Genomic DNA, 25,650 nt, shown 5'->3' with positions numbered 1-25,650 from the left:
AGCCTTCCATCTGAGTGGTAGCGGAGGGCACTCAAAGTGCACCAGGGAGGGTTCATCTAATAGCATTCTCAGTTCTTTCTGTATTTGTACAGAGGCTAAACAGGATTGCCTAGCTTGAGCCATTACCCTTCTTCCTGGCTTTTTCCAAGAACCTCAGTATTAAGCCAACACATTCATGTGTGAGGTTCCCAAATACAGCACAGACATGCATTATGAGGCAGCTCAAATCTGCTACCTATTGACTTTGGCGGGGGGGGGTGGGGGGGGGGGGGGGGGAACAATTTCTTAAGAGCATGGATTTATTTGTCAGGTTCCATATGCTGTACACTTTTTTGTTGGGGGGGTATCATCTTTATCTTTGCCTCAAGGTCTGGTCGTCTAACTCTAGCACTAGGCCATCAGATCAGATACATATTTCAGAACTGCTGTATCATAAATAGAGTGTTTGCATTAACTACTGAAGTGTCTTGTATATAAATTTTGAACTAGACATGTATTTGCATTGACAAGAAAGAAATCTCAGCGACCACATTTTAAAAAGATACCTGGATACGCCTCTAAGTTAAAAGAGCCAAACCTGACCATAAGAATTTTTTATTTTTCGTTCAACTGTGTGTTGGTGAGGTTAGTCAGCCTGAAGTCTAGACACAATACCAATAGTGTCACAAGGCCAATGCATCAGGAAAGAACAGAACTGCTGCTGCAAGGCAAGCACAATGCAGTGCTAATTACATTGGTATGAAATCAGTCTGAATGCTACACTGGTCGACTTGTGCTTTTACCACTGTCTTAAAGATGTTGGCAACTTTTACTCCTTCAAACCTTATTAAAAAATAACAGAGACAGCATTATGTCCTATAAACATCAGCCCAGAGAAAATATTGTAACTCTTAAAGCAGCAAGTGTCAATTTGAGTAATAGCTTGCTTTAATTTATAGTTCCAGCATCTGCAACAGATCCACTGTACTCCACAGCAATAACCGCTAAGCAATTAGTAGCCATTACAGCATGAATAATGCTGTAAACAGTAAATCACCAAAAATGAATTATTAAAGTACATGCTGTGTACAGTGGAAGCACAGGTAATAGCCTCTCTAAATTTTCAGTTTAAAAATCTTTGCAGGTTAGTAGAAATCTGGGTCATCGTGTTCTGAAATTTAATCATTCTGTACATGGCAAACATGATTACATCGTTTTCCTTAACAGCGTGAGATTAGCAACTGCAGAGTAACTCTTCATAACAGGCATTTTTCTGGCAATCTTCCCAAGGCAGTTGTGGACTTGATTAGGTACTAGGACTGAATTCTCTACAGCAGGGATTATCCAAATATGACTACTGGCATACCAGGAAAGATGATCAAACATGTGATGGATTAAATAAAGACAAAAATTTCCCCTGAATTAACTGATATGGAAGCAGAATGTACTTTCTGCTTATGCTTGCTAAGCTATCATGTCAAATTAGCCTTATACATTTAAGGGGAGAAGAACTTTTAGAAAACCATCTTTGGGTGGGGTTTGTTTTTGGTTTTTTGTTTTGTTTTGTTTGTGTTTTGTTGGTTTTTTGTTGTTTTGTTTGTTTTTTTAATACTCTTAAAGATTAACTGCTGAATCCATCTACAAACTCAAATCTGAGACTAGCTGGAACCAAACCGCATTAGAATTAGTACAGGCGATAGAGCTGTTCTCTAGCTACCATAACTGATGATCACAACTCTAAGCCAGAATAGCTCCCCACTCTCCCAACTTTGGGAAACTCTAATTAGTTCCTTTTTGAATATTAAGTATATCCAGACACAATTGCATATCAGCTAGGGGAAAAAAGAAAAAAAACCCGGAATTTTAAAAGTTAGTAAAAGACTATAAAGATGGAATTTTGTTCCTAAACCCAAGGATGTTCTGAAAAGGGCAAAGGATTTACAGCTCATGCTTGTTCACAACTCTCAATTTCTTCCTCAGCCTACTACGTCCCAACACCTCTGTTAATCCCTGTCCTCCCCTTACCCATTCCCACAACTCTTTTCTCCTCCATATGCCAACATCTTACCTCTGCTACACACAGGTTCCTCCTCTCCCCTTTCTTTCTACAATGCTCTAGTGACATGCTTTCTTGCTGTTTCTCATCATCTACAGTCTTACTCCGCACTCCAGCCAAAGTGTTTAACGCACAATGGATACCTGACTACGCAGAGGATGACCACGTGAAGGAAACCAGTTTGGCACCTGAATGCTCTCCGTTGTGAGCTGAAGGACCCTTGTGCTGTGGCGTATCACTGAGCATGAAGTACAGCTGTAAAGCTTGGTAAGATGTTGGTCTTTGGAGTTATTTGAAGGCAAAAAGCTGAAGAGTAGATGAGAAGTAGGTGTCCATGAAAGTGAGGAAAAATGGCTTGTAGCATATGGGAAGGCTGCACATAGGAAAGCACCAGCTGGTTGGGAGGTGAGAGTGGCCACTTGTACAGAATCAGGAAATCATCACTTTCCCACCCAGGAAGGGCTGATCAGAATCTAGTTGTAGGTAATTTCACCTATTGCAGACTTGCTGGTTTCTATCACTAATTTGTAGGATTTTCTAGAATAGAACAAATGCTTTAGTTCTGTTGAACTAATGAGTTTTGGATAGCATCCACAGAAATAAGATTTTCTTGTCGAGTTTGCTGTTGTCTAAACTTCACTGAATTTCATTATGAAGCATCTATTTAAACAACAGCCTGATTTTTATAGCAGCGTAAAGGAAGTTTGCTACTTTCCTCCTGAGATTAAGAAAACAAGTTTGACTCCCCTACAAATTGCTGCAATGTACATGCACTTAAGGGGAAAAACAAACCCCACAGGTTCTTAGGATTCTAAATCTGCTTTCTCATTCCTAAAAGATTTGTTATGTAGTTAAAAAAGAAAAGATTTCTCTTTAGGACATGATCCATGTTCAATAGTTGTGGGGACAGGAGAAGGTATTAGTCCCAGAAGGGGGCGGGAGGGTCAGAACATTAGAGGTAAGTCAAAGCAAGCATACCAGCCATACTTAGAAAGACTGCTATATACTGTACCAAAACCACATCATCTGTAAACCAACTATTAGCCACGCCATCCAGAAAAGTTACTGCATGTGGTCAGAATAAGTCATTTGTATAAAGCCAGAGCATTCAGTTAAGTCAATAATAAAGGGTGTAATAAATATTTGACAATTAAAGGAGTGATAAGAAAATCCTTCAGAAAAGAAAAACAAGTGTGTCTACATCCAACTGTTCTTCATAGACTAAGGTTGAAGCACAGGGAAGACTATTACAAAATGTAAAATGGAGGAAGGGACAATTCCCAATGCACTGCAGGTTTAAGCTTTTGGGCAGGAACTTGCTTTTACTTTCTGCAAAGTAACTAGCAAGCAAAAAGTCAAATCAAATTAGACCATCTATATACAAATCATGGCTAAACTGATGTCAAAGGACTATTAAAGATGATTATTACCTATAAAGGTTTATGCAGTTCTCCTATATCTGGTCCACTCTTGTGATCTAAAAGTCTCACAGAAAGAACTAACACGATATACAGCTGAGGAAGATCCAACTCTCAGGTGTATGGAGATTTAGTTATCAGTTCAGTAATATTTGGCCAGGATGGGCTGATCAAAAGAGTTCCAATTACACCTTTCTGGTTTCAGTTCATGGCATAAACTAGAACTGCCATGAGTCTATCAATTAAGCTCCATCAGCTGTTTAAGCAGAGAAGGAATGCTTACTCCAAATCCTTCAAAATTATTTTATTTAGAATGAAGAATTAGACAGACCAAGAACTTATGAGTCATTTTATGAAGCAAGGGACCAGATACTTGCTTTGGTAACAAGTTAAGTCCTTATAATAAACCTTTGTTTCCCCAGCAAAGACCATAAACAGTTAAAAACATCAGTGGAATGATGAATTAAAATCTTTCCATCGAAGAGGTATGATTTATTTACATTTGTTGATGTTTTCATCATGTACTTTCTTTTGAGTTTATCCTTTTTGGGATTCTTTGAGTGTTTGGTGTTTTTTTTTGTCTCAGCATCTTCAAAATTATCTCGAAACTTATAGAACAAACTAATAACCAACAGATCATACATTTCTGTGGACTTGGAATTAACATCCTGGTTATCTACATTTTTGACAGCTCTAATAGGACAAAAAGGCCTTGGTAGGACAAAAAAAAAAAATCACAGCAATCTCTGCAAGTTGTAGATTTGCTAAGCATAAAAGTATGAGTTCTTACCATATGTAAAAAGTAGAATCTTGCTCACTAGCTCCACATAAATCTTCCAGTTAGCAGAACTTGGAGGAACACTGTGCAGTGCCCAATAAATGGATTTGAAATAGTGTAACAGCTTCCTTTTAAGGGGCAGTTCTCACCTCCTCTAGACTGTTCTGCAATACTGTTCAGATACATTACTTAACTGCTCAGACTTCCTCACTGGGCATTGTACAACAACTGCAGGAAGAGAGGAAGCAAGAGTTATGCTGACAAATATTTTTTTGCTGCACTTCTCAAAGTAATTTAAGGCTACTTAAAGTTAATACAAATATACAAAGGAACTAATACTTTCTCATGCTTGTATATTACATAGGAGTTAAAGCATCTTGGGACCATGGTAAAACAAAATTCACAGCATTTAAAATTAAGAGTATTCTTAATTAGTCTGGTTTACACTAAGGAAGCAAAGCTTATGCAAATACACTGCCTACATGCATTCAATGAAAATCTATAGATATTCAATAGTCTGGGAAAAAAAGTACCCACAGCTGGCCAATTTTCAAAGCAGATTTGGGAGGCGAGAAGTTTCTGGTGATCCAACAGGATACAGACTCGTGGTTGTTTTCTATGAAGATTCTGATTTCAAATAAGGATTGAGCTATCTCATTAAACTAAACCTGCAGCATAAGTCAAAGCAGCCATCAGATACCCACCGGAAACCCAAACGTCAATAGTTCCAAAACTTGTGAAACTATTTCTTCTTCCCCACAACAGGCACTTCCCTAGAAAGCAAGTTTCTTGTCAGTTATAAGAGCATGCTTCCATATTCATTTATCAGCGTGCAACAAGTTACAAAAGCTATAGAAAGGTACAACTTAAATCCATGTATACAGTTTGATCAATAGCTTGTTTTATTATTTAGTATATGAAACTGAACGGTCCAGATTTTAAGGCAGTGGAAAAAGAAAAACCTCATTTCAGTATTTCCTTGTTCTTTTTCCTAAACTTTTGCACCTAAAGCCCACACCTTAAAAGACAATATTGTTGTAACAATTATTGCTATATGGTAATATGAATGTAAGTTCTCTTGTGATCAGTGTTTTATGCTTACAGTATGTGTCCAACCATGTGTCCCTTAGCACTGGAAGCAATAAAGACAACAGAACACGTTTGAATCCAACAGTAGTTTATTACCCACTCATTGCAGATGAAATTAGACACTTGAGTTACCAGTCAATATGAGTTTAAATATTAGTTGACAACTGCAGAAAGTGTACAATGAGTACAAAATCATTAACGATAATATAACAAAAAGTTCCAATGTATTAATTTTTAAAACATCAGTTGTACACTATTATACAGCAACCATTATATGATCCTCAGCTAACTCAGGGCTTGCATTTGAAAGTACTTTTTTTTTTTTTTAAATAAAGTTCTCCAAGAGGTTGAGAGACTGGGGGTTACAACTGCATTATTTCCCAAAATACTACTAACATACAGCCTTACCTTATACAGACAAAGCTGTTTTATATTTTATGAACACTAGCTTTTATCAGGGAATGCAGTAACAAGAAAAAATCTATACATAAAAAATTAAACTCCAATATGCAATATATTTTTTTATATATATATATATAGTACTACAGATTTCATATAAATCAAGTATAGGCCAAATTTTGGCATCATTTTTAAGTGCATTAAGTTTAATACAAAATCCCCCTCAGACTTTGCTCTTACTTTTCAGGTTACTAGTCCTGAACTGATCTTTTTCAGTTATGATACTTGAGACATCTAGAATTTTCTTAAGATCTAATTTCCGTTTCAGGAATATCACCCTTGTCTTTCTTTACACTTTGTAACAAAAATAAAGTTGTGGGAAAAACTTAGTGACTAATTTAGTCGGAGTTTAGTGACTAATAAAATGCTCCAACTTGATAGGACTTTTTATTTACGTTTACCAGTCAATATCTTTAAGGTAGTATTCTCTTATGTACCCCCTATTCTTCTTTGATCCTACAGGAACAGTTACTAATTATATACTGCAAGCACATATTGCTTTGCTTCGTTTTGTTAAATGGACTCTTACCAACATGCAAATTATTTCTGGTGCAGAACGGAGTACAAAGAAATTTTTCTAATGCATAGTTAAATTTGCTTCAACTCCAGCATGTGATACTCACTTTTTAGAGAACACCTAAAGAACTATATCCTCTCTGCCACACAATTCACATTTTGTTTCCAAATTAAGCTTTGTTTACCTTATTTCAAGAAGTATTATAAGAAGAAAACCAACATCAGTGACCCAACTAATCTATCAGTTTGACAAATATGGTATTTACAGTAAATTTTAAAATAGGCTTATATATTTTTGCTGAAACAAAAAGGCCACTTAAGCTTTCCACTAGAATAAAGTTCTGGCATGAAGTTATTCAATAAGACTTCCTCCCACAAAAAAGTCAATTTCCTCAAAGTCATTTGTAGAATATAGCAGTAAATTGTATAACCTAGAAACATTTTACATTAGACCAAAAAACCACCCAAGAATCAATTACAGTAAGTTGAGTCACAATACCCCAAGAAATCAATTCTTCTGTCATCATTTTATCTACTGACATTATTCTGGGATCTTGTCATTCAGCACAATTATGGTACAGAGGGGAAAGCATCAATTAAGTGTTGCAAATGTACAGCCAGTTCCAGCTCCTAAGAAACAGCTTCCAAGTTAAGCCCTTGAAAAGTCTTGTAAAAACTGGGCTAAGTATGATTTTAAAAAGAACAATCTCTCAGACCTCAAAAGCAAAGATATTACATTTACACCTTAGAAGGGAAGTCACTTCACACACACTGATGCCTGTACACATGTCAGAGCACGGACATGACCTTCAGGGTTCATACTCAATGTAATACTGAAGGAACTAGGTGCAGAACTCCCAATAAAGTTAACAGGAGTTAGACAGCAATGCCCCTTCATACCACTGAATTATTAAATATCTTATGTATTGTGTGTGAAGAATCTCAATTTTGTATTGAGAAAGCAAATACTGAAATAGAAACAACTTTTAGCACAACAGATGTATTTACTTACAGCATGCAAGGTTTGTTTTTATGTATTTGAGCAGCTAACAGCCACTAACAGCCCTTAAGTATTTACAAGTTCAAAATTACAATCTTCACGTAAGTAGCAATGGCTTACAAAAAGTTCAGGACACTCCCTGGGAAATGAGCAAGAAATGGAGTAAAAAATACCAAAAGCAGTAATAAAAACTAGTAGTAAAGGAAAACATAATAGCTTTTAAAATCCAGACAATTTAACACTGTTCTGGTAATTTAAAAAAAAAAAGCCACACATCACATTTAGAGATGCCATTTTAAAAGAAATGCATCTTTCTGGGTTTTTTTCAGGAGAAAAGCTGTACATGAGCTTAAAAAAATTTCCAAGTAAATAAACAAAATATAACTCCCTTTGGTTTGCCAATTTACCTTAAAATAGCTTCTCCACCTCCCCCTTTCCCTCTCCCCCCTCCAATTTGCAAGGTTAAGTGGTAAGGCAAATGTGATCAGAGACTGAAGAGCTTCATAGGTGATCACACAGGAGAAAGACGCTTCAACCCCAGTTCATAGTATGGGAAACAAAAGTAATAGCTTTTTTATACACATGAAACTTTTTTCAAAATAATAGATTCTAAAACTTATCCAAGATGCAATGCATATGTTAGTTCTGATTGAGGGCCAGGTCAGAAAAAATCTTGCTCCTATGTTTAAGGCAGTCTAAGACTAATGCGAGTCTCTTCAGCCTCTTGGAAAACAGAATTTTGTGCCAAATTACACTCTATGTGACTGTTAGTTTCAGGTTTTATTTCATACAGTAATCAAATAAGACAAATTTAACTCGTAGGTTTTTGTAATAAATGTGTATTCATATCTGCTTTGATAAAGTAGTAGTATTTCTCTCTTTGGGACTATACAACTTGGAACTGAGGAAGTTCACTAGCGGTGACATGAGAATACATTTTTGCACCACTTCATGAAAGGTTTCAAGTGTATTGTCCTTCTGAAAAGACATTTAACTACCTTTTAAAGCTATATTAAATTTACTTATAAATAATTTGGTACTAGCTGATGCTCATACTAGAAGCATTCTTCATGTTCAACTCTAGGAATAGCTTAGGGCAAAGAAAGTGCTCCAGTTTTACCTGCTGTTGTGTTATGCCTGATTTGAAGGAATCTTAGCTTACTATTAAACAAAAATATACTTAAGTTGGATTTTTAGATTTTTGCATTTCTGTGATTCTTTATTCTATAACAGTATTCATATTGCATGATATTTTGTGCTAAACTGCCCTCTTGAGCCTAGCCCCTTATAAAACATGAAAATAGAATAGTAAAACTTTTTTCATGTAAACTTCAGTAAAGTAGTCGCAGTCTTAGAGATAGGGTTGTAACGGTGCTGTATAAACATTCTGATATACATTTCCTGTGTACTAAACTATGTGGTACATGGAACATGACATTTTGAAGTTACCCAATGTAATGTATAAAAATATAAAATACGTATTTATGAGTAACAGTAGAATAAGCTACAGTGCAATTTTCCTTAGCCTGTTGAAAGCCCTACTGCATATGATTTTTTCACCCATTCTAGATCTTCCACAGTAGATTTTATTTTCCATTAATAGTACAACAGAGCAAGCACAGCTAGAAAAGACAGCTTTAAGAACACACTTATGCTGTAAACTTGAAGTTCCTAGAAGTCAAATATGTACCTTAAAAAATTAGTTTTGCTCACTTGTCTCTTCTATGCTAGAATTTAAACATTTTTTGCTATAAAGCACAAAGCTAGGATATTTAAGGAGAATATGCCCGAAATTTCAGAGAACGTTATCCTATTATTTTCACCAGTCCTCAGACTAATTTAATATAATTGGAACTACACCACTTGCTCATGGCTTTAAGCGTAAGGCATTTTGTGTACATTCCCCCCAGCTATTTATTTAATGACTATCTTAGTGTACAAAGCCAAACCAGTGGAAATCCCTCCCTCAAAACCTTGGAAACCAATTTACCTTTTACTGCACCATCAGCACTGAACTGCAAAAGAGGAACAGACAGAAAAATCAAATCCAGAAATATGTACTGAAACAAGCTAACCATTTTCTGCAAGGTTTCTTTTCAACTATATAAGTTGCTTAACACACTATCAGTTCTTTTGAATACATTCAGAGTGGTGCATGAAGAATGCACTGAAGAAATGCATCAGAAAAGTTAGCTTTTCACATCATCTCATGCCAACGTACCATAACTTTGACTGCTCTGAGGAAAGAAATACAAAGTTAATTTTGTTAATTTACATATTAACAGTTTGGAGATATGAGCTCCAATACAAAAAAACCTTTCAATTCCAAATATTGTTTGCAAAAAATGTAAGCTTTGTATTCTATCTAATCACTACACTTCCCAACCAAATTATGTTTTTCCTGAAAAAAATGTACAATACAAAACTAAGTAATTCATATCTGGCCAGACAATAAGACAGCTCTTGCCGCAGTATGACAGTTCCTGACATGGAAAGCACAGATTAGGCAACACATTAACATAGACAAAATAAAACAGAAAAGAGGCACATGAAATTACAGTTGAAGTGTCATATTCTAGTCATCACTGGAAAAAGGATCATGAAAAGCTGAAAAGTGCATAATAATTCAGTAAAATTTAGATATGCACAAACCGTTTATGCATTGACCATACTGTCTTGACTGCTCACAATCTGCCTATCAGAACAATTAAAAATTTAATTTGATCATTATATTGTCTTATAGTTATCTAAATTGGGTAAAAGTGATTATCACCTTTAAATATAGTATGTGAATGCATAAAAATACATGTATTTTTTCTAGAATAAGGATTATATTTTCTAAGCAAATACCTAAAAACAATGGTCCTTCCAAATTAGTTTGGAATAATAGTGAGGCCCATTTCTTTGCAGAATGGGGTGTTTTTATTGTTTAAATGTTTAGATAATTAATTTTGAATATCTGTCCACTGTACAAACAATCTCCAGAAAAATATATCCTCTTCCAGTAACTTACAATACACGTTAAAAATACTTACAAAAGGGATTATTGTCCATTTACAACATCTTGAGCTTAAGGACACGATTCTTGGGTCATTTCATTTATGCAATTTTGATCAGCCTAAACTGAATATTCCAGTTAATTTGAACCATGCCAGCAATGTGGACAATCTAACATTTAAAAATATCTGCCTAATTATGTAGGATTTTAAATAAAATTAGGCATTTTTACATCACAGTATATATGGCATTTCTTAATTTAGCAACAGAAAGGCACAGTTATTAAACCATATGATACAGTACCTGAATTATATACACTCTAGTGATCTCTATCAATGCCAATCCAGACATTTACTCTGTAGAGGGGGCTAAAGAAAAAGGCTTCTGTTTGCTTTTTTTTTTTTTTTAGAAAAATTCAACCTCATTGTAAGTTTGGTCCATTAGAAATGCCTATTAGCTGAAACATCTTGAAGCAGGACTTCAGAAAAGAAGAGAGGAAAGCAAATTTAGCAGTCTATGGTCCAACAATTTGAATAAATTACTATGAAATGGCAAACAGATCATGAATGGAGCTTTCTGATTAGCTGTCAGACATACCTGTTAAAATGTCAGTGTATACAGGTACAGTATGACAGACATTCCAGATACATTCATTGCATCTCTCACACGCACACACACAGAGACTTTGTTACAGCATTAAGTCTAGACATAGCATTTATAGAGTTCAGCACTTCTCGTGGACTGGTATTTGACTTCTGGCCCCATACCATACCCAAAGATGTGCAAAGTTCTTTAAATGCTTTGCCTGCTATGTATTGCTGTTAAAGTGAAGACCCTGCTAAAGCCAAGCTCACTGGCCTTCCCTTAGAAAACTAGTGCACCTCTTCAAAAAGCAACTAGCTCTGTTCTTTCTATTTAAAGTGATAAAACTGCATCAAGAAAGACCAATAAAATGGAAGAGGCAAGGAACAATAAACATGAGGGAGAACCCAACCATTCCATATGTAATATAGCGATAGGGAAGCTCAACTTCCATGCGTTGTCTTGCTTTCCGTACATCGTCATGTGGTATGCGAAATATTTTACATGCCAGTGGAATAGTGGCTTTTTTCATCGCTATTTTTGTTAACAACAGAACTATTACTCCAATCAACAACCGCAATATGGCTTTTCCAAACACAGTCACAGTGAGAGAGGAAAGAGATAAAGGTAACGTATCGGGAGGAGGATCTAGCTTTAGACCCATTATGTAGTTAACGTGAGAGCCACAGGCTACTCCAGCACCACAGCCCAGTATCTGAGCTGTGTCTCCTCGCGATGTGCTCCAAGTGTCTAGAGTAAAAGAGAAGATGCCCAGCGCTAAATGGAGACTGATGATAATTAAGGGTGCATATTTGTAAGTCAAGTTGAAGTTATCAATCAGGTCCACAACCGGATGGAAGACAACCAAGATGAGAATAGCATACAGAAATCCAGCAATAACATCCTGTTGAAGAGAGAGAAAGGTATGGTTTCAGTGTAATAACTATTTTAAAAAATAATTTACATTACATTAGCATGGAGACAAGCCTAGTTGCTCTGTTGCTCAAACGACTTGTGGATTCCCATCTTTTCTCACTTACTGTACAAGATTAATCTTTTTTATGTTAAAGATAAGGTAAGGAATTGCATTTGATCACCTATTAATAGGACATCTGTATCATGATCATGAATGAAGCTATGATCAAATGATCGATGATCAAAGTTGTAGATCTACCTATCTGCTGGCTACAATGGTCCTTGCCCAGGACTGGGGCATTCCAGCCTACAGTCAGCACAAAGTTCTGCCAACTTAGTTTGCTGGAACAGCTCAGCACTGGATCTAAGTGTCTGGGTGCCAACACATAGGCATGCTGGCAGCAACAGCTGGTAAGGCAGTTGAGGACCACTGCAGCAAGGCGTTAGAGCAGCTTAGACTTTCCACTCCAGCTTCAGAATTAACAATACTGCAAGAATGGAGAACTGTTTCCAACTACTGAAGGAGAGGAAGAGGTAACTTCTGTGGCTTCATACTTGATTTTCAGTTTTATTATTGTTTTAAAATGTCTTTTCTTAACTAAAAGGTTACTGTATTTTTATATTTATCATTAAATTTCAGTCATTATTGATTATTCACTCAGTTGCATAGAATTATCTGCAATTTTAGTCACCTTTAGTTGTTAAGATGGAATTTATTGAAAGATTTTTAGAAATCCAAGTACTAGAAGCTGGATCACCTTCATTCACATGCTTATCAACTTTTCCGTATGAGCCAGGAGGTGGGACTTTCGTCAGCAGTATTTGTATTGCTCCATCTTCAATGAATCATTTTTATTCACTTGCCACCCTAACTGCCCCCATCTTAGGCACCATGGTTGATTTATATTATGTGGCTAATTGTATTCAGTCAAACACTATAGAGAATTCAGATACGAAACTGGTGAATAGTGTAAATGATTCATCAATATTTGTTGCATGACTTTGTTCTAAGACATTACCTGTCAGTTCATCCCATCATTCTCCATACAAGTGGTTCTGACTTGGGAAGCCTCCTAATCACTAATACAAATATGTCATTCAGCTTTTCTGAGCTGCCTTATTTTCACATGCTTCTTTTACATTGTGTTCATCTATCAGCTTTACTACTCACTACCAGGCTTACCGTTTTCTGACTGTTAGCTTTTCTCCTTCTAGCAAGTGATCCTCAAAAACCTCTTTAGCCATCCTTATTAGTGGTCTCACATTCTGGTCACCATTTTGTAGTGTTCTTGTTTTCCCATTTTTACATTGCCTGATTTTTTTTGAATCCTTTTTAATAAACAAGTCTGTTTTTCAAAGATGACAACTTTGTTATTTTGTTCTTCAGAACCTTGGAAAGTGAAACCCTAGCATTTAGCATGGCACTCTGAAATGCACATGCTTTGAGTAGCTGACGTGGAACCCGAGTGGACATTAACAGTCACACACTCAACCTGCAAAATTATTTCTACTCTATAGAGGAAAAGTTAGTCTACGCTTTAGTGCAGTCATCAATTTCTGCACTAAAACTGCTACCAAACATCAGCTAAGTCTCAACTGTGGACTGAGTTTATGAAAGAAGAATCTAAGTTAACAGAAGTTTAACATCCACTTTTAGCTATTGTATCAATTTCCTTGCTGAAGAAATGTAAGTATTCTGCTCCTATATGGTAGGACATTCTAAAAAAAAAATCTATATACAATTACTGCACTGTAAAAACTTAAGTGTGATGGAAGTTTATGAAATCAGAACAACATTAAAATAAAAGTTTAGTAGGATTATTTTCTTACCAAAATTGAATGCATTCCCATATAAATTCGACTACAGCAAACCAAAGAACACCAGCAGAATGCAAGGATCAGTCCAAACATAAGGGGATACTGGTAGGGAAAAAATGGAGAGATTGTATTAGAATTTGGGAAAAAAGAAATTTAAAAAAAATCACTCTAAGGATTCTATAATTAATACCAATTAATGCAGCTTATGCTTACCCTTTTCCTTGCCCTAGCCTACACAAGCCTATTAGACAACCTCAAGTAAGTCCACTTTTCATAAAGTCAAAACATTATGAAGTCAAACTTTTTCAATTTTTTTCTTGTCCTCTTCCTTTGTATTCAGGATGTATGAATTTCAGGGCTTTGGTCATATCTTTTCAGACGAAGCAGTGAGAAGTTAGTAGATCTTTGTAGCAGTTAGTCTTGCCATGTTATGATATCCTAAATTGGCAATATGGGCAGAGACAAGCCTTGTGTTATAAACTGTAAAACAGTTTTACACTGGGTGAAGCAGCTACGTAATATACTAGTATTGTTAACAATTATCCAGGCAGAATCTAGTAGCTTCACCTTTCTCCTGAAAAGAAAAAACTCATAATAATTTACAAATAAATTCAATTCCCTTTTCCTACACACTGTTTTAGACTTTCTGCAATCCTTGACTCAATCTGAGCATCAGTATCAAACTCCTAGAATAGTAATCTTCCTACTACAATCCACATTTATTAAACAAAAAACATCAAATAATTATTTCCAATTATTTCCATCTTATGGTAGAATATTTTTTATTAATAAGGACTGTTTACCAGGAACAAACAAAATACTTTGTTTTAGTAAAGCACATACCAGCATGTGTAGAAACTTAGTATTTTAACTTCTTTAGGTTTTGGATAAAAGTATGCTAATTCACATCTTACAGCACAGTAAGAAAGACTTTCCCCACTACCATATTGCAAAATGTTGTACAAGACAGGATACAGCTTCCTTTTTTCAGGATTAAAAATAATTCTATAAAAGAAGTTTACTTCTTTTAGAAAATAGTTCTATAAAAGAAACAGTCACAAGACAAAATGGCATGTTTCCAAAATTGCTTCACTTCCTACACAAAAGCAATGATAAACGTTTTCAATGTAAACAGGGATCTAGATGTACTGGAATCTCAGAATAAAAACTAAGAATTGCAGGCAGTTTTCTTGTCCTTTCCCTTGCTCCTTTTACAGATAACCTGAAGGGTAGAATATCCAACAAATTAGAGAAAGTATCTTTAACCTTATTGGAGAAAGTTGTATGTCCTCTGTGAAGACCACTTAGCAGATTGACAAGCTTCTAAATCAGTCTTTCAATGAAAGGTTTGAGAAAAGATTATCAGTCTTCTGCATTATTCCAACATTCTTTGCATTCTCAGCTCCAGACCCATGTTAACATGACAAACCTAAAAAAATTTTCTCACACTAACAGAAAATCGGGAAGCTTACATTCACATAAGAAACAGATTTCACATTAAAATCAATTCTAAACGCCCAGCTCACAATTGTGTTACATCTAGTTTAAACTCTTAATTCCTGTAGCAACGTTTGTTTTTGTTTCTACTACCTTCATCTACAAATTGTACCTAAACAAAATTATGTACTTCATGATTGATTTCTAACTGAAATTATGAAGGAACAAATTCAGTTTCCTGCCTTTCAGAATTATGTTAATAATGGGCAATACACCAGTCACTAGGTCATACTCAAGACGTGACTGCAGAGTTATCAGAATACATTACAAGAGTAGCCCCATCACTTATCCCCATTAGCTTCTACCATCATTTCCATTGATCTCAGGGTAGAAGTAATGCTGCCTGCACGAGGAAGACACTGAAGCCACACAGTCTCCCTGCCTGGTGCTGCTCCACTCTTCCCCCGAGGGCTACTAAAGCAGAAATGCTGTATATACAGGGACAGGTATACCCTATATCCTCTGACATAAAGAGGAGCTTCTAGCACCTCTTTACACACTCTGCAAGATGAAAGCCTGGCAAGACAGACTTCTTGTTTGTCAGAGACCAGCAAGGGAAGATTTACTACCTCCAGAAGCAATGCAAACCTCTTGACCAGAAAATTTAATAGCATCACAATTACTTGGTGGTAGAATCAGCTTGCATGTGTTCACGCACATGTCAAAAGCTTTGAGAATCAGCTTGCATGTGTTCACGCACATGTCAAAAGCTTCGAACAGTTTCGCCCATCAGTTGATACCATACGTCCATTCTTGTTTCCTGGCACACATCTTTTGTGCTTTCAGGCTCCAATCAGGGGTAAGGCTTTTCTTTAAAGACTTTTCCTGCATTTCTGAAATACCTGACAGAAAGAGAAGCTGGAGCTTTAGCAGGAAGACCAAGTGCCAGGCTCAGCACACTATAGCAGCTAATGATACTGTGGGTAAGAAGTTGGGATTGTCGGGGGGAAGAGGTTAGAGCAGCTAAACAGCAAGACCCTAAGAATAAGCAGTATGAAGGAAAAGGTGTATGTGAGGAGTTTTCTTTTAAAAGTCCTGGGCAGGTTGTTGTAAACAGCAGGGAGAGTAGGATAAATTCTGGAAATTAAAAGAAATGCTTGCTCTTAGTTAGGAACTCTCAAGGGAGGGGTGTTTGGGCAAGAAAGAAACTGTGTCAAACTCCAACTTTGAAGAAGATTGTGGAGATAATACTTGGCTCTGTCATATCTCACTGTAATTCTGTTTTTCATAGTACTGAGAATAGATACCCATTAAAACATCTGAAAACACTGGCTAGCTTAGTTCCTCTGTAGCAAAGCATCTATCCAACAGCTCAAACACTTCCCTATTGTGTCCCTAATAAAAAGCCAATTATACATTTAACCCCGATTCATATATTCTTAAGTAACGACGAATTTTTAACTTAAACTCAGACTAATTATTCTTACTGAAATAGCTTTAGCATGACCTGTCCACAAATGTGTCTGCAATATTAGCCACATGCTGATCTGTGGAATTTTTAACACATTATAATAATCATCACAGGAGTCCTAAAACCCAGTTTCTTTCCACCCAAGAGAGCTTATTCACTACAGTATACATAGCTGTACTGTATCCAGTCCACTATACAAAAAAGCAGAAGATTGAAACAATTAGTCTAATTTCCTCTGGAAAGATATTCCACAATACAACGGTTAAGTCAATTTTTGTGATTAGTTTCCACACAAAGCATTCTTCTCTATGCTCCCACCTTTATGTAACCAGCACACTTGGAAAACTCTCAGTTTATCTAAACATAGTTATTTTACTGACTGGTAAGGAAGCTTCAAACGTAAGGACATCTTTATGACTAAGATACAGGAACAAAATTTGACCTAAAGAAGGTTTTAGCCTTCATCTGTCCTGGTTTCTTCCAATGTTACATCCATACCTCCCTGCATTGCTCACATAACCGATCTGATTTTCTTCCCACAACCCCAGAACCCACCTTCAGAGCATCATAAAGCTCTATGTACCCTTTGGGGCTCCATAGTTCACTGGCCTCCTTAGACACTAGCAGAAATCAAGTAGAACAACCCCCCTACTTCAACACAAATAACACGCAATAACCTGCCTCCTCCTTGGCCTGTTTTCACTCATACCTTTTAAAAGCAGCCACTGGGTTCAAGAATTCCTAGAACACCGAACTGGTAGCACCTGCTTAAAATCTGCCTTGAGGTGATAAGCCAACCGCATATTTTGTCCTCACAGGTAGGGGTAAGTGTATAAGGTTACTAAAGGAGAATATTAACACTCCCACACACCTTGTAGCTAAGCACGAAGACTGCTCAGCAGCATGCCAAGTCATAACACCAACAGGGCACATCACCTTGATCCTTATAAAAAAAGCTGATGCCATAAATTTACTTCCAAATTATTGTCTGAAAATAATGCAATACTGAGGTACTAGCAAGCATTTTCTAAATGTTGTTTCATCTAGAAAATGACTGCCTGTATGTATTTTGCATATATACATTGGTTATACCATGGTTGTAAGTATCTGTAACCACCCACTGCCTAGGCATATGAAATCCCCCCAAATACCAAAACATCTTCTATTAGTATAGTGCCTTAAGAGTTATTAACATTTGTTATCAGCCCTGCTTTACAATAAATAGTGAATTTCACAAAGCTTCTCTCCTAATCGCAAATGAATCTTCAAAGAAAAAAAAAAAGCTGCTTTTACTATGTTTTCTACTTAAAATAGGCACATCTTATGAAAGATTAATGTGAAAACTTTCATATTAACTTAAGCACTCATGGAAGAAAGCACTCATTTTTTGGATGTTTGCTTGGGTCTCTTATTTTGGAAAATACCGCATTCACAAATTTGAAAATTAGCAGTTCTCAATCACCTTTGAGTTTTAGATCTTTTCTATATAGTTGTATATAGACACACTGACAGTCTGTACTTAAAGAAAGATATTAAAGCAAGACTGCTGAATTCAAGCAATTTTAGTGCCATGGTTCGTCGCATGCCAAATCAGACCTACAGAGACACAAAGCACAAAAGATCACAAGTTCACTTCTACCCTTTTCCCCAATTCATTGCTATTCTTACTCATTTCGGCATCAGAAGGCAGCCTGGCATCATATCTCCTTTCAGATGAGGGTCTGAAAGATTGTCAGAGATCACAGCTGGCACAGGTATAGGTAAAAACCAGGTTCTGTTCTCTCAGCTTGTTCTTTCTTATAACAGAATTGACGTATCCTCATTCTTGACCATACCCTGAGTCACTTAGAGTCAGGTATTCAGGAACAGCCCATTTTAGAGACAAACATCTCAAACCCTGCCCCTCAATTGAGACCATCCTATGTATATCCTCAAAAACTCATTATGCTCCATAGCTACCATGCCATTTCAACAACTTTGAGTACGGGGAGTATTTATTGAACTGCATACTGCTTTCTTTTTTCTAAATTAAAAAAAAAAAACAACTTGCGATTTGAAAATCGTAACCTTATACGAAAATAAAGACACTCGCATAGTACTCAATCTGAACTTCAAAATCACATGTTGACTCAAAACCAACATTGACCGGCATTTTTCTCCTTGAGAAAAGTACCCCACATCTCACATTAGATCAAATCACTGATATCCAGCTTGCACAAATATTTTTCCGAAGGTGATTTCTGTATGATAATACGTATAAGCATGTAGTACAAATACAATATTAGAAGATGAAGTGGAGGCAGATGGAATTGACAGCAAGGCAGAGATTGGAGATAGAGACAAATGCAACATATTGATTAAAAAGATAACTTTGTAGACATTTTGGCTTCTAAATATTTCAATTAATATGTTTCTTTGAAAGCATCATATCCATTAAGAAATGTGTCCCAGTCTTGATGTATATGACTAAGGGACAGATCACCCAGCATGTTATTAAAAAAAAAAAAAAAAAGAGAGATAAAAAAGGTTAATTGACTTCTTAAATTCACATATTAAGTTACAGAAAAAGCTAGGAATAAAGCTGATTGCGTAAACTACTCATCTTCTCTCAGGCCTCAGTTTTGTTCCCATATCCAGAATCTTGTTTTAATCAATTAAAGCGAATTAAATTGGTTGTATTTGGAAAACAGCAGTGAAACTACTCCCAGTAAGTCTTTGAGAATTTTATGCCCTATGTTTTTAATGGGAAATTCCCATTTTATTTGATTACATCCTCCGAACAGGCTTGCAAGCTTCTGACTGGATCACATAGAAAACGTTTCCCCCAAGTGCCTGTCCTCCTCCCTCCCCTTAATCTGACTTTTTGCCAAGAGTCTTAATAACATAACCATTGTTTAAAAATGCTCATAAGGAAACAATCTGTCCTAAAAGCTTTGACCTAGGTCAGAAAATTCCTTCTTTCATAATGGAACATTCTTAAAACACACTCTAGATGCCCATTTCTTTACTTTTTTAAAGCACATTCTACACTGGAGAAACTTCCAGCATCTACAAAGGATTCCAAACTAATTTTCTAATATTTTCAGTGTTCTACAGTGTTACTGAATGATTTTTTTTTAATCATATGATAATTCAGAAGTTGAGCTTCAGTTTGAGACAGTTATTTTGGGCCAGAGTTCACTGAAAGAATCCAAGCAGCACTTGCAGCATCATGCTTTTAGTAAGGTATTTGGGCTATGTATTTGCAATAGTCATATGAAAAGCTATAATCAATGACTGAGACACTGGTTGGCCAGATGAGTAGAAAAAGCACAGCATATAAATGATTTTCTGGAGGGAGCAGAAGAAAAGGGAGAAGACAATGGTTAAAAAGGAAAGACCATTTATGTGTCATTTTAGGAAAAACAAACAGACAAAAAACTGTCTTTTCAAAAGAGGCCAAGTGGCAAATAACACTGGTTAAGCTACATTTATCATTTCCTTCTTTCTTCCACTGACCAACATTAATATCAAAAAACATAAAAATTTGAGAGTGCTACATGTCATTACAAGAACCCCTTCTTTAAATTCCAAGATAAAGACTTCAATGCCAGCCCTGCAGGGAGTTAAAAGGTTTCATTTTCTGTTACACATAATCTGAAAAGAAATTAAAGAGTTACAATAGGAATTAGAGCCTGTTACTTCTTTTCCTTGCAGTCATTACAAAAAAAAAAAAATTCCTCCCTGAACACACCCAGCAAGAATCACCTACAGGTTGCTCTGCTTACGCCCCCAACACCTAAAAAAATAGTTTTTCCGCAAACTAAAGTTTTTCTCAGGTTTAATCAACACACCCTATCTGAAAGTATGAGGAGTGCTTTACATGTGTAAAGTCCACTAAGAAAAGAAAATTGCTTGAGAAGCAAAGTGTCTCCTTTGAATCCTTCCTTCATCAAAAACTCTGCATCTAACCTTATGGCATTTGTTTTTACATATTCCCCCCAGGATCCTTTACATTAATTAAATATTTGCTTATGCAAAACTGAAAAAATATGTTTAATGCCAATCAACACAGTTTAATAGGACAGGCTGCTGCCTATCTCTAGCAGAGATTCCCCAATGGAATTTGTAAGAACTGTCTATGCTCTTTTCAAACTTTTAAGAGCATCTGAATCAAACAGGCCACACAACTTTTTCCAGCTTCCTTTACAAATAAACTACAGGCATTAATATGGCCCACAAAAGAAGACCTTACAACTCAAATACACAAGACAAGGACAGTGCTGCTAACCCTCCAAATTCCCATCTCTTTCTCAAGAGCTCTTCATTGTGTGGGCAGTTCTGGGTTTTCAGCTACTCTTCACCCCTTCAGCTACTCTTCTCATATCAGAAAAGTTTTTGTTTGATTGTTTATTTTAAGAAACACATGTAAGAAAACCTGTTAGACAAGCATGCGTCTCTTTGCCTAAATTTCTTCACAACATTGTAATATTTCAGCCAAAATCCATTTGGGCTTCTCTCAGAGATGAGGCATCTCTTTCTGAAAGGAGTCTTGCTCTTACACACAGACCTCGTATGTAAGAGATGGCCTCCTATGTGTAGCTTCCAGTTTTATCATTACATCAGTCTTAATGATAATGCAAGCCTTTCACCAAAGACAGACACGTAAAACTAGGATTTGCCCACTTTCTGTAAAATTCTCACTATAGCAATGTTGTGATTAGACTATTCATCCAACCCAATAACCAATTATTCCCCATTCCCAGTAGGGATCTGAGAGAAGTTAGCTTTTTGAAATGAAAGAGCAGACAGACAATTCTAGAGGTAATATTTAGTAGTGGCCAACCAGAATCACAAAACAATGCAGATCTCTCTGAAATCCCAATACAGATCCTGTCAAACCCATCTCATTTGATTAGATTCATCAGCTTTGGTTGATAAGAGTAATGGTGTGGATGGAAGATTTCTGGAAGGGTGTTTGCACGGTACCACATGACATTCTTACACAATTGGTGCTACGGAGAGTCAGGAGAGCACTAAGTAAATGAGAGCTGAAAAATACTTTTATGTGTGTCAGTCAAACAAACCATTACAGAATAAATACACTCTACTGCGGGTTTAGCAGTAGTGCTTATTAAGGTCGCTATTATCATCAATGGTGTGGAAAGGCAGTTACTGATGATAGGATTTGCATATAAAACATTGGCAGATAAGTACATAGGGAGGACAATATTTAGTGACCTAAGCTGCTTCAGAAGATAAGCCCATTCAAACAGCACTGGTTAATGTAGTTACAGAGGCCAGCTACTCATCAATTATTCCTGCTGAATATCAACTTAAAGAAGTTCGTTCAATGGCCTACAGTGAGAGTCAGCAGTTCCTGACTCAGCTCATTAATGCAGAGCTCAGGAAGGAGTGCGAACCCATCACTTCCTAATCCGGACAACTACTGCCCGAGCCAGGCTGCATCCTGGAAGAACTCTGGAAGAAAAGCATATTTTCTGTCTCCCTGACTGATTTCCGCCCCGCCCCCCCCCAATAAAACAGCAGGGTTATGACACATTCAGGCACCGTCCTAACTCAAGCACCATTTCTAATAAAGTATGTGTTGATATCTATTTGAAATCAGCAGTTCAAAGTAATCAAAGAAAATATAAAAAAGACTTTTTCCAGTAGTCTCAGCCTGAGGCTTTTGGAGATTTTGTAGATAATCAGCAGTTCACACTATCCCTTCCTCCCCACTCAGGACACTATATAAGCCAGCCCGGCTCAAACTGTCAATATTTCAAAGAAAGCAGTGATAAAGACATACTTTTTCCTACATCATATCAAGATCTATAACCTCACTGTCTTTTAAGTGTTTGTCCTCCTCTTTCAGGGTATCAGAGATTCAAAGATGGAAAGAAAAATATCAACATCTATAACACTCCTAAATTCTCATAAGTCTTTGCCATGAGCTTTGTATTTCAAAGTTACTGAAGTGTCTTTGAAACAAGTGGTTTTCCCTGCTGAGATTTAACAATATTAAATAAATATATAAAGATTACACAAGTGGAATCAGAAGTTTCAGGCAAGCTCTCATAATATAAGAAGAAATTGAAAAATATTATGCCACAATGGACGAAGTTGAATATTCCCCACGGAATTGCATTGAATATTCCCCATGTGCAAAGCCTTTAATTGTGAAAATTTGTCACAACCATCTTTAAAATATATCATCTCTGAAAATATTTTACTTGAACAATTGCATTTATAAGCAAATATTTTCATTTTACTCTGTATAGTCAAAAATCCTTTTGAATACAATGTGAAAGGAAAATAATTGTAATAGGATTACTGATAGGCATTGAAAACTAGGAAAGCACAAACTTAATTCAACAGGTTTAAAGAAAACCTACTGGAAATTAAAAATTTTGGTTTTAAATGGACAATTTGGGCCATACCTAGAAAAATAAGAGCAGATTTGCTCTGTTATCTATGTTGTTCAAGGGAAAGACTCAGATTTCTTTTCTATCAAACATAGACACTATTACACAATACTAGGAAGTCATAGCCCAATGAAAGCAAACTCCAAATAAGCTATACAGGAAAGTGATTCCGCTCTCACTGGAATAACCTCTTTTAGAGCAAGAGTGGCTTTCTTTGGTTTAATATAAACTTCAAACTGACAAACTCAATTAAAGTTACCTGTATTCCAGAATAAAAGTCACTGCAGTGAGTTATAGCTGTATCTGCTTAAATTCACAGTCAGTCTTGCTCCACTATGATTTTTCTGAACAAACAATCCTAAGATGTGGACTCATCACAGTCAGGGTATGTGTAATGCTTGCTTATACTGAATATATAGAAAGACTGTACCCCAACATTTGCCAACAAGTTTAAATCTAACTATCTGTATCTACTGATAAATATGTGTAATTTAATAAAAATCAGTTATTACAAGCTCCTTTATCATTAATAGCTTTCCAAGAAGTTCTGATGTCAGTCTTTTTGCACCCCATCTATTTCCAGAAAAGCATTTCAAAAAGTTGTCATATAGTTTCTACTCCCTTTCAAAGCAAGTAAAATATGGAGAACAGAAGAAGCATTAGATTAAACCTTAACTCTCTTTAGAGGTGAATCAAAAGATATTCAACATGCCATAGGTTAACTTTCATTAATATTTGGAAATAAAAAGAATATCCCTTCTGATTTTTAAATTAAAATGAACATTTTGAAATGGTAGAAGTTGGTTTCAGAGAGATCTGTATTCACACACATTTCATAGGAAAAAGGAATTAAAATGAAGACTCAAACACTTTGCTTCCTCACTTCTTAAGCATGGTTCTAAATGAGTAATAACAAGGCTGAATGTTTATGATTTCTTAATATGCATTCATTATAAATATGTTTAGTCAATTAGCACAGTATTTCACAGACTGCAGTTGCAGCGTTGGCAAACCGAAGATCGAACTTGGTTCACTGGCAAAAATACCATTTCACACATTGTCAGCTTGCTGGCTCTATAAAAGCAATCAAGTCAGGTTCTCCTTTGTACACGACATCAATCTGTGCAAAGCTAATCAACTGATACTACTAAATGAGGTTTCCCACATGCAAAGAAATAGAAATCCAGTTCATTCTTCAACTGACATCAGCCCCACACAACTAACAAGTAATAATCAAATACTCAGATTGCAGTCATTTAAAAAAACAAAACAAAACAATTTTAAGATTAAGCAACTCAGTGACAGAACTCCAAATATTTCTTTCAAACACCCACAAAACATGACATTATCTGACACCTGCACAACTCTAGCAGAGTGATACTTCACACTGTCCTAGTGAAGAATATGAATCCCTAATAGCTTTCTTTGGGGCACGCTGTATCACCTTGCAGAAGTAGACACATAAACTTTGGTTAAAGAGAGGCCAAATAAAATCTCTAACCTTCAACTCACTCTCTCCCCTTTCAGGCACCCATAGTATATTCTGAGATAAAGCCACAAAGTGTCATAGTATGACAGCAGACAACTGGTGATTGTTAACAGCAACTGTTCAGCCCCTGCATAAAGCTTAAAGAGAAAGTTCTCGCTACCAGACATGTATCTCACTTAAAATAGGCAGGTATTATAATAAGGATTTGTAAACATCAACAGCTTAAGAGTAGACTTACTGCATAACCTCTTGAACATTACACACAAAGCCCTCAAAACCCTACACTGAACATTGTTGCCTGGGAAAGCTTTCTCCCTCATTTACTACTGAAATTGGTGCAGTGATTTAAAGAGCTGAATACACGTTTTGCTTTCTTTGGAGTTCTTACTGTTGCCCATACTGCTAACAGCAAGCACCGAAGCACATGCCACAGCTTGCGTAATCCAGATGATGAACTGTGTTATTTTAACTTAATCTATTGACTCAAAGCACAACAGGCAGATCTTAAGATTTTACTGAATGAAGATGCTGAAAAGATCAGAGATTATCAGTTCCTGCTAATTATTAGCACATTAATAGTTGTAAAACTATCTGAAAGTATATGTACTCCTCAAAACAGAAATAATAATTTCCAGTTTACTGGTAATGAAACTAAAAGAGAGCATTAAAGAAAAGGCTAAAACTACAAACTGACTTAAGCTACAAAGTGACTCAAAGCAAAGAAGAATCAGCAAAAAGCCCTTTAGTTCCTGGCTCTCCACCAAATTCTCAGTCAGTAAAACCAAACGCCTGTAAAAACATCAGATGCCTATCCAAACTTTGTGCAAAGCACGCACCCTACGAGAAATAAGTTGAAAAAACCTCACAAGAACAAAATACAGATTGTTAAAGCAGACTTTTAATGCATACTGAGCTAACCATTTATAAAGTCAGCAGAACTTCCATTCAGAAGACAGAATTATTACAACAGTTCTTGTTACCTGAGCACTCGCTTGGATCATAGAAAAATTAAAAATAAAAAAAAAAAAGAGGGAGGCAAGGAGAAAACGCACGAATCTCACATTTTACCCAAACCCAGCCCCTCTTCCCCCCCCGCCCCCCCAAAAGAAATCAAGTCTGTCACAGCCTTATACCCCGGGGCTGGAAAGCACACGGAGGAGGATAAGGAGGTGAGCATTACCTGCCAGCGGCCGTAGCTGAGCAGCAGGAGAGCCAGGGGGATGGCGGTGCCCGACATGG

At 36.3% G+C, this 25,650-nt stretch overlaps 1 protein-coding gene across 1 annotated transcript in view; it reads right to left on the bottom strand.

Moving 5' to 3' along the window:
* Positions 1-11,226: 11,226 nt before the first annotated feature.
* SGPP1 (sphingosine-1-phosphate phosphatase 1) overlaps positions 11,227-25,650 on the bottom strand; it is a gene marked incomplete at its 5' end in the record, with an annotated part of 14,735 nt that continues 311 nt past the window's right edge. The window contains 3 exons of the mRNA XM_009584988.1: positions 11,227-11,778; positions 13,620-13,709; positions 25,592-25,648. Coding sequence (XP_009583283.1) covers positions 11,227-11,778; positions 13,620-13,709; positions 25,592-25,648 — 699 coding nt within the window. The remainder of the gene's footprint in view (positions 11,779-13,619; positions 13,710-25,591; positions 25,649-25,650) is intronic.

This window comes from Fulmarus glacialis, unplaced genomic scaffold, assembly GCF_000690835.1.
Source record: "Fulmarus glacialis isolate BGI_N327 unplaced genomic scaffold, ASM69083v1 scaffold11009, whole genome shotgun sequence".
Classification (NCBI taxonomy): Eukaryota; Metazoa; Chordata; class Aves; order Procellariiformes; family Procellariidae; genus Fulmarus; species Fulmarus glacialis.
Note: the sequence above shows the minus strand (reverse complement) of the source record. Positions and strands in the feature narration are given on the sequence as shown.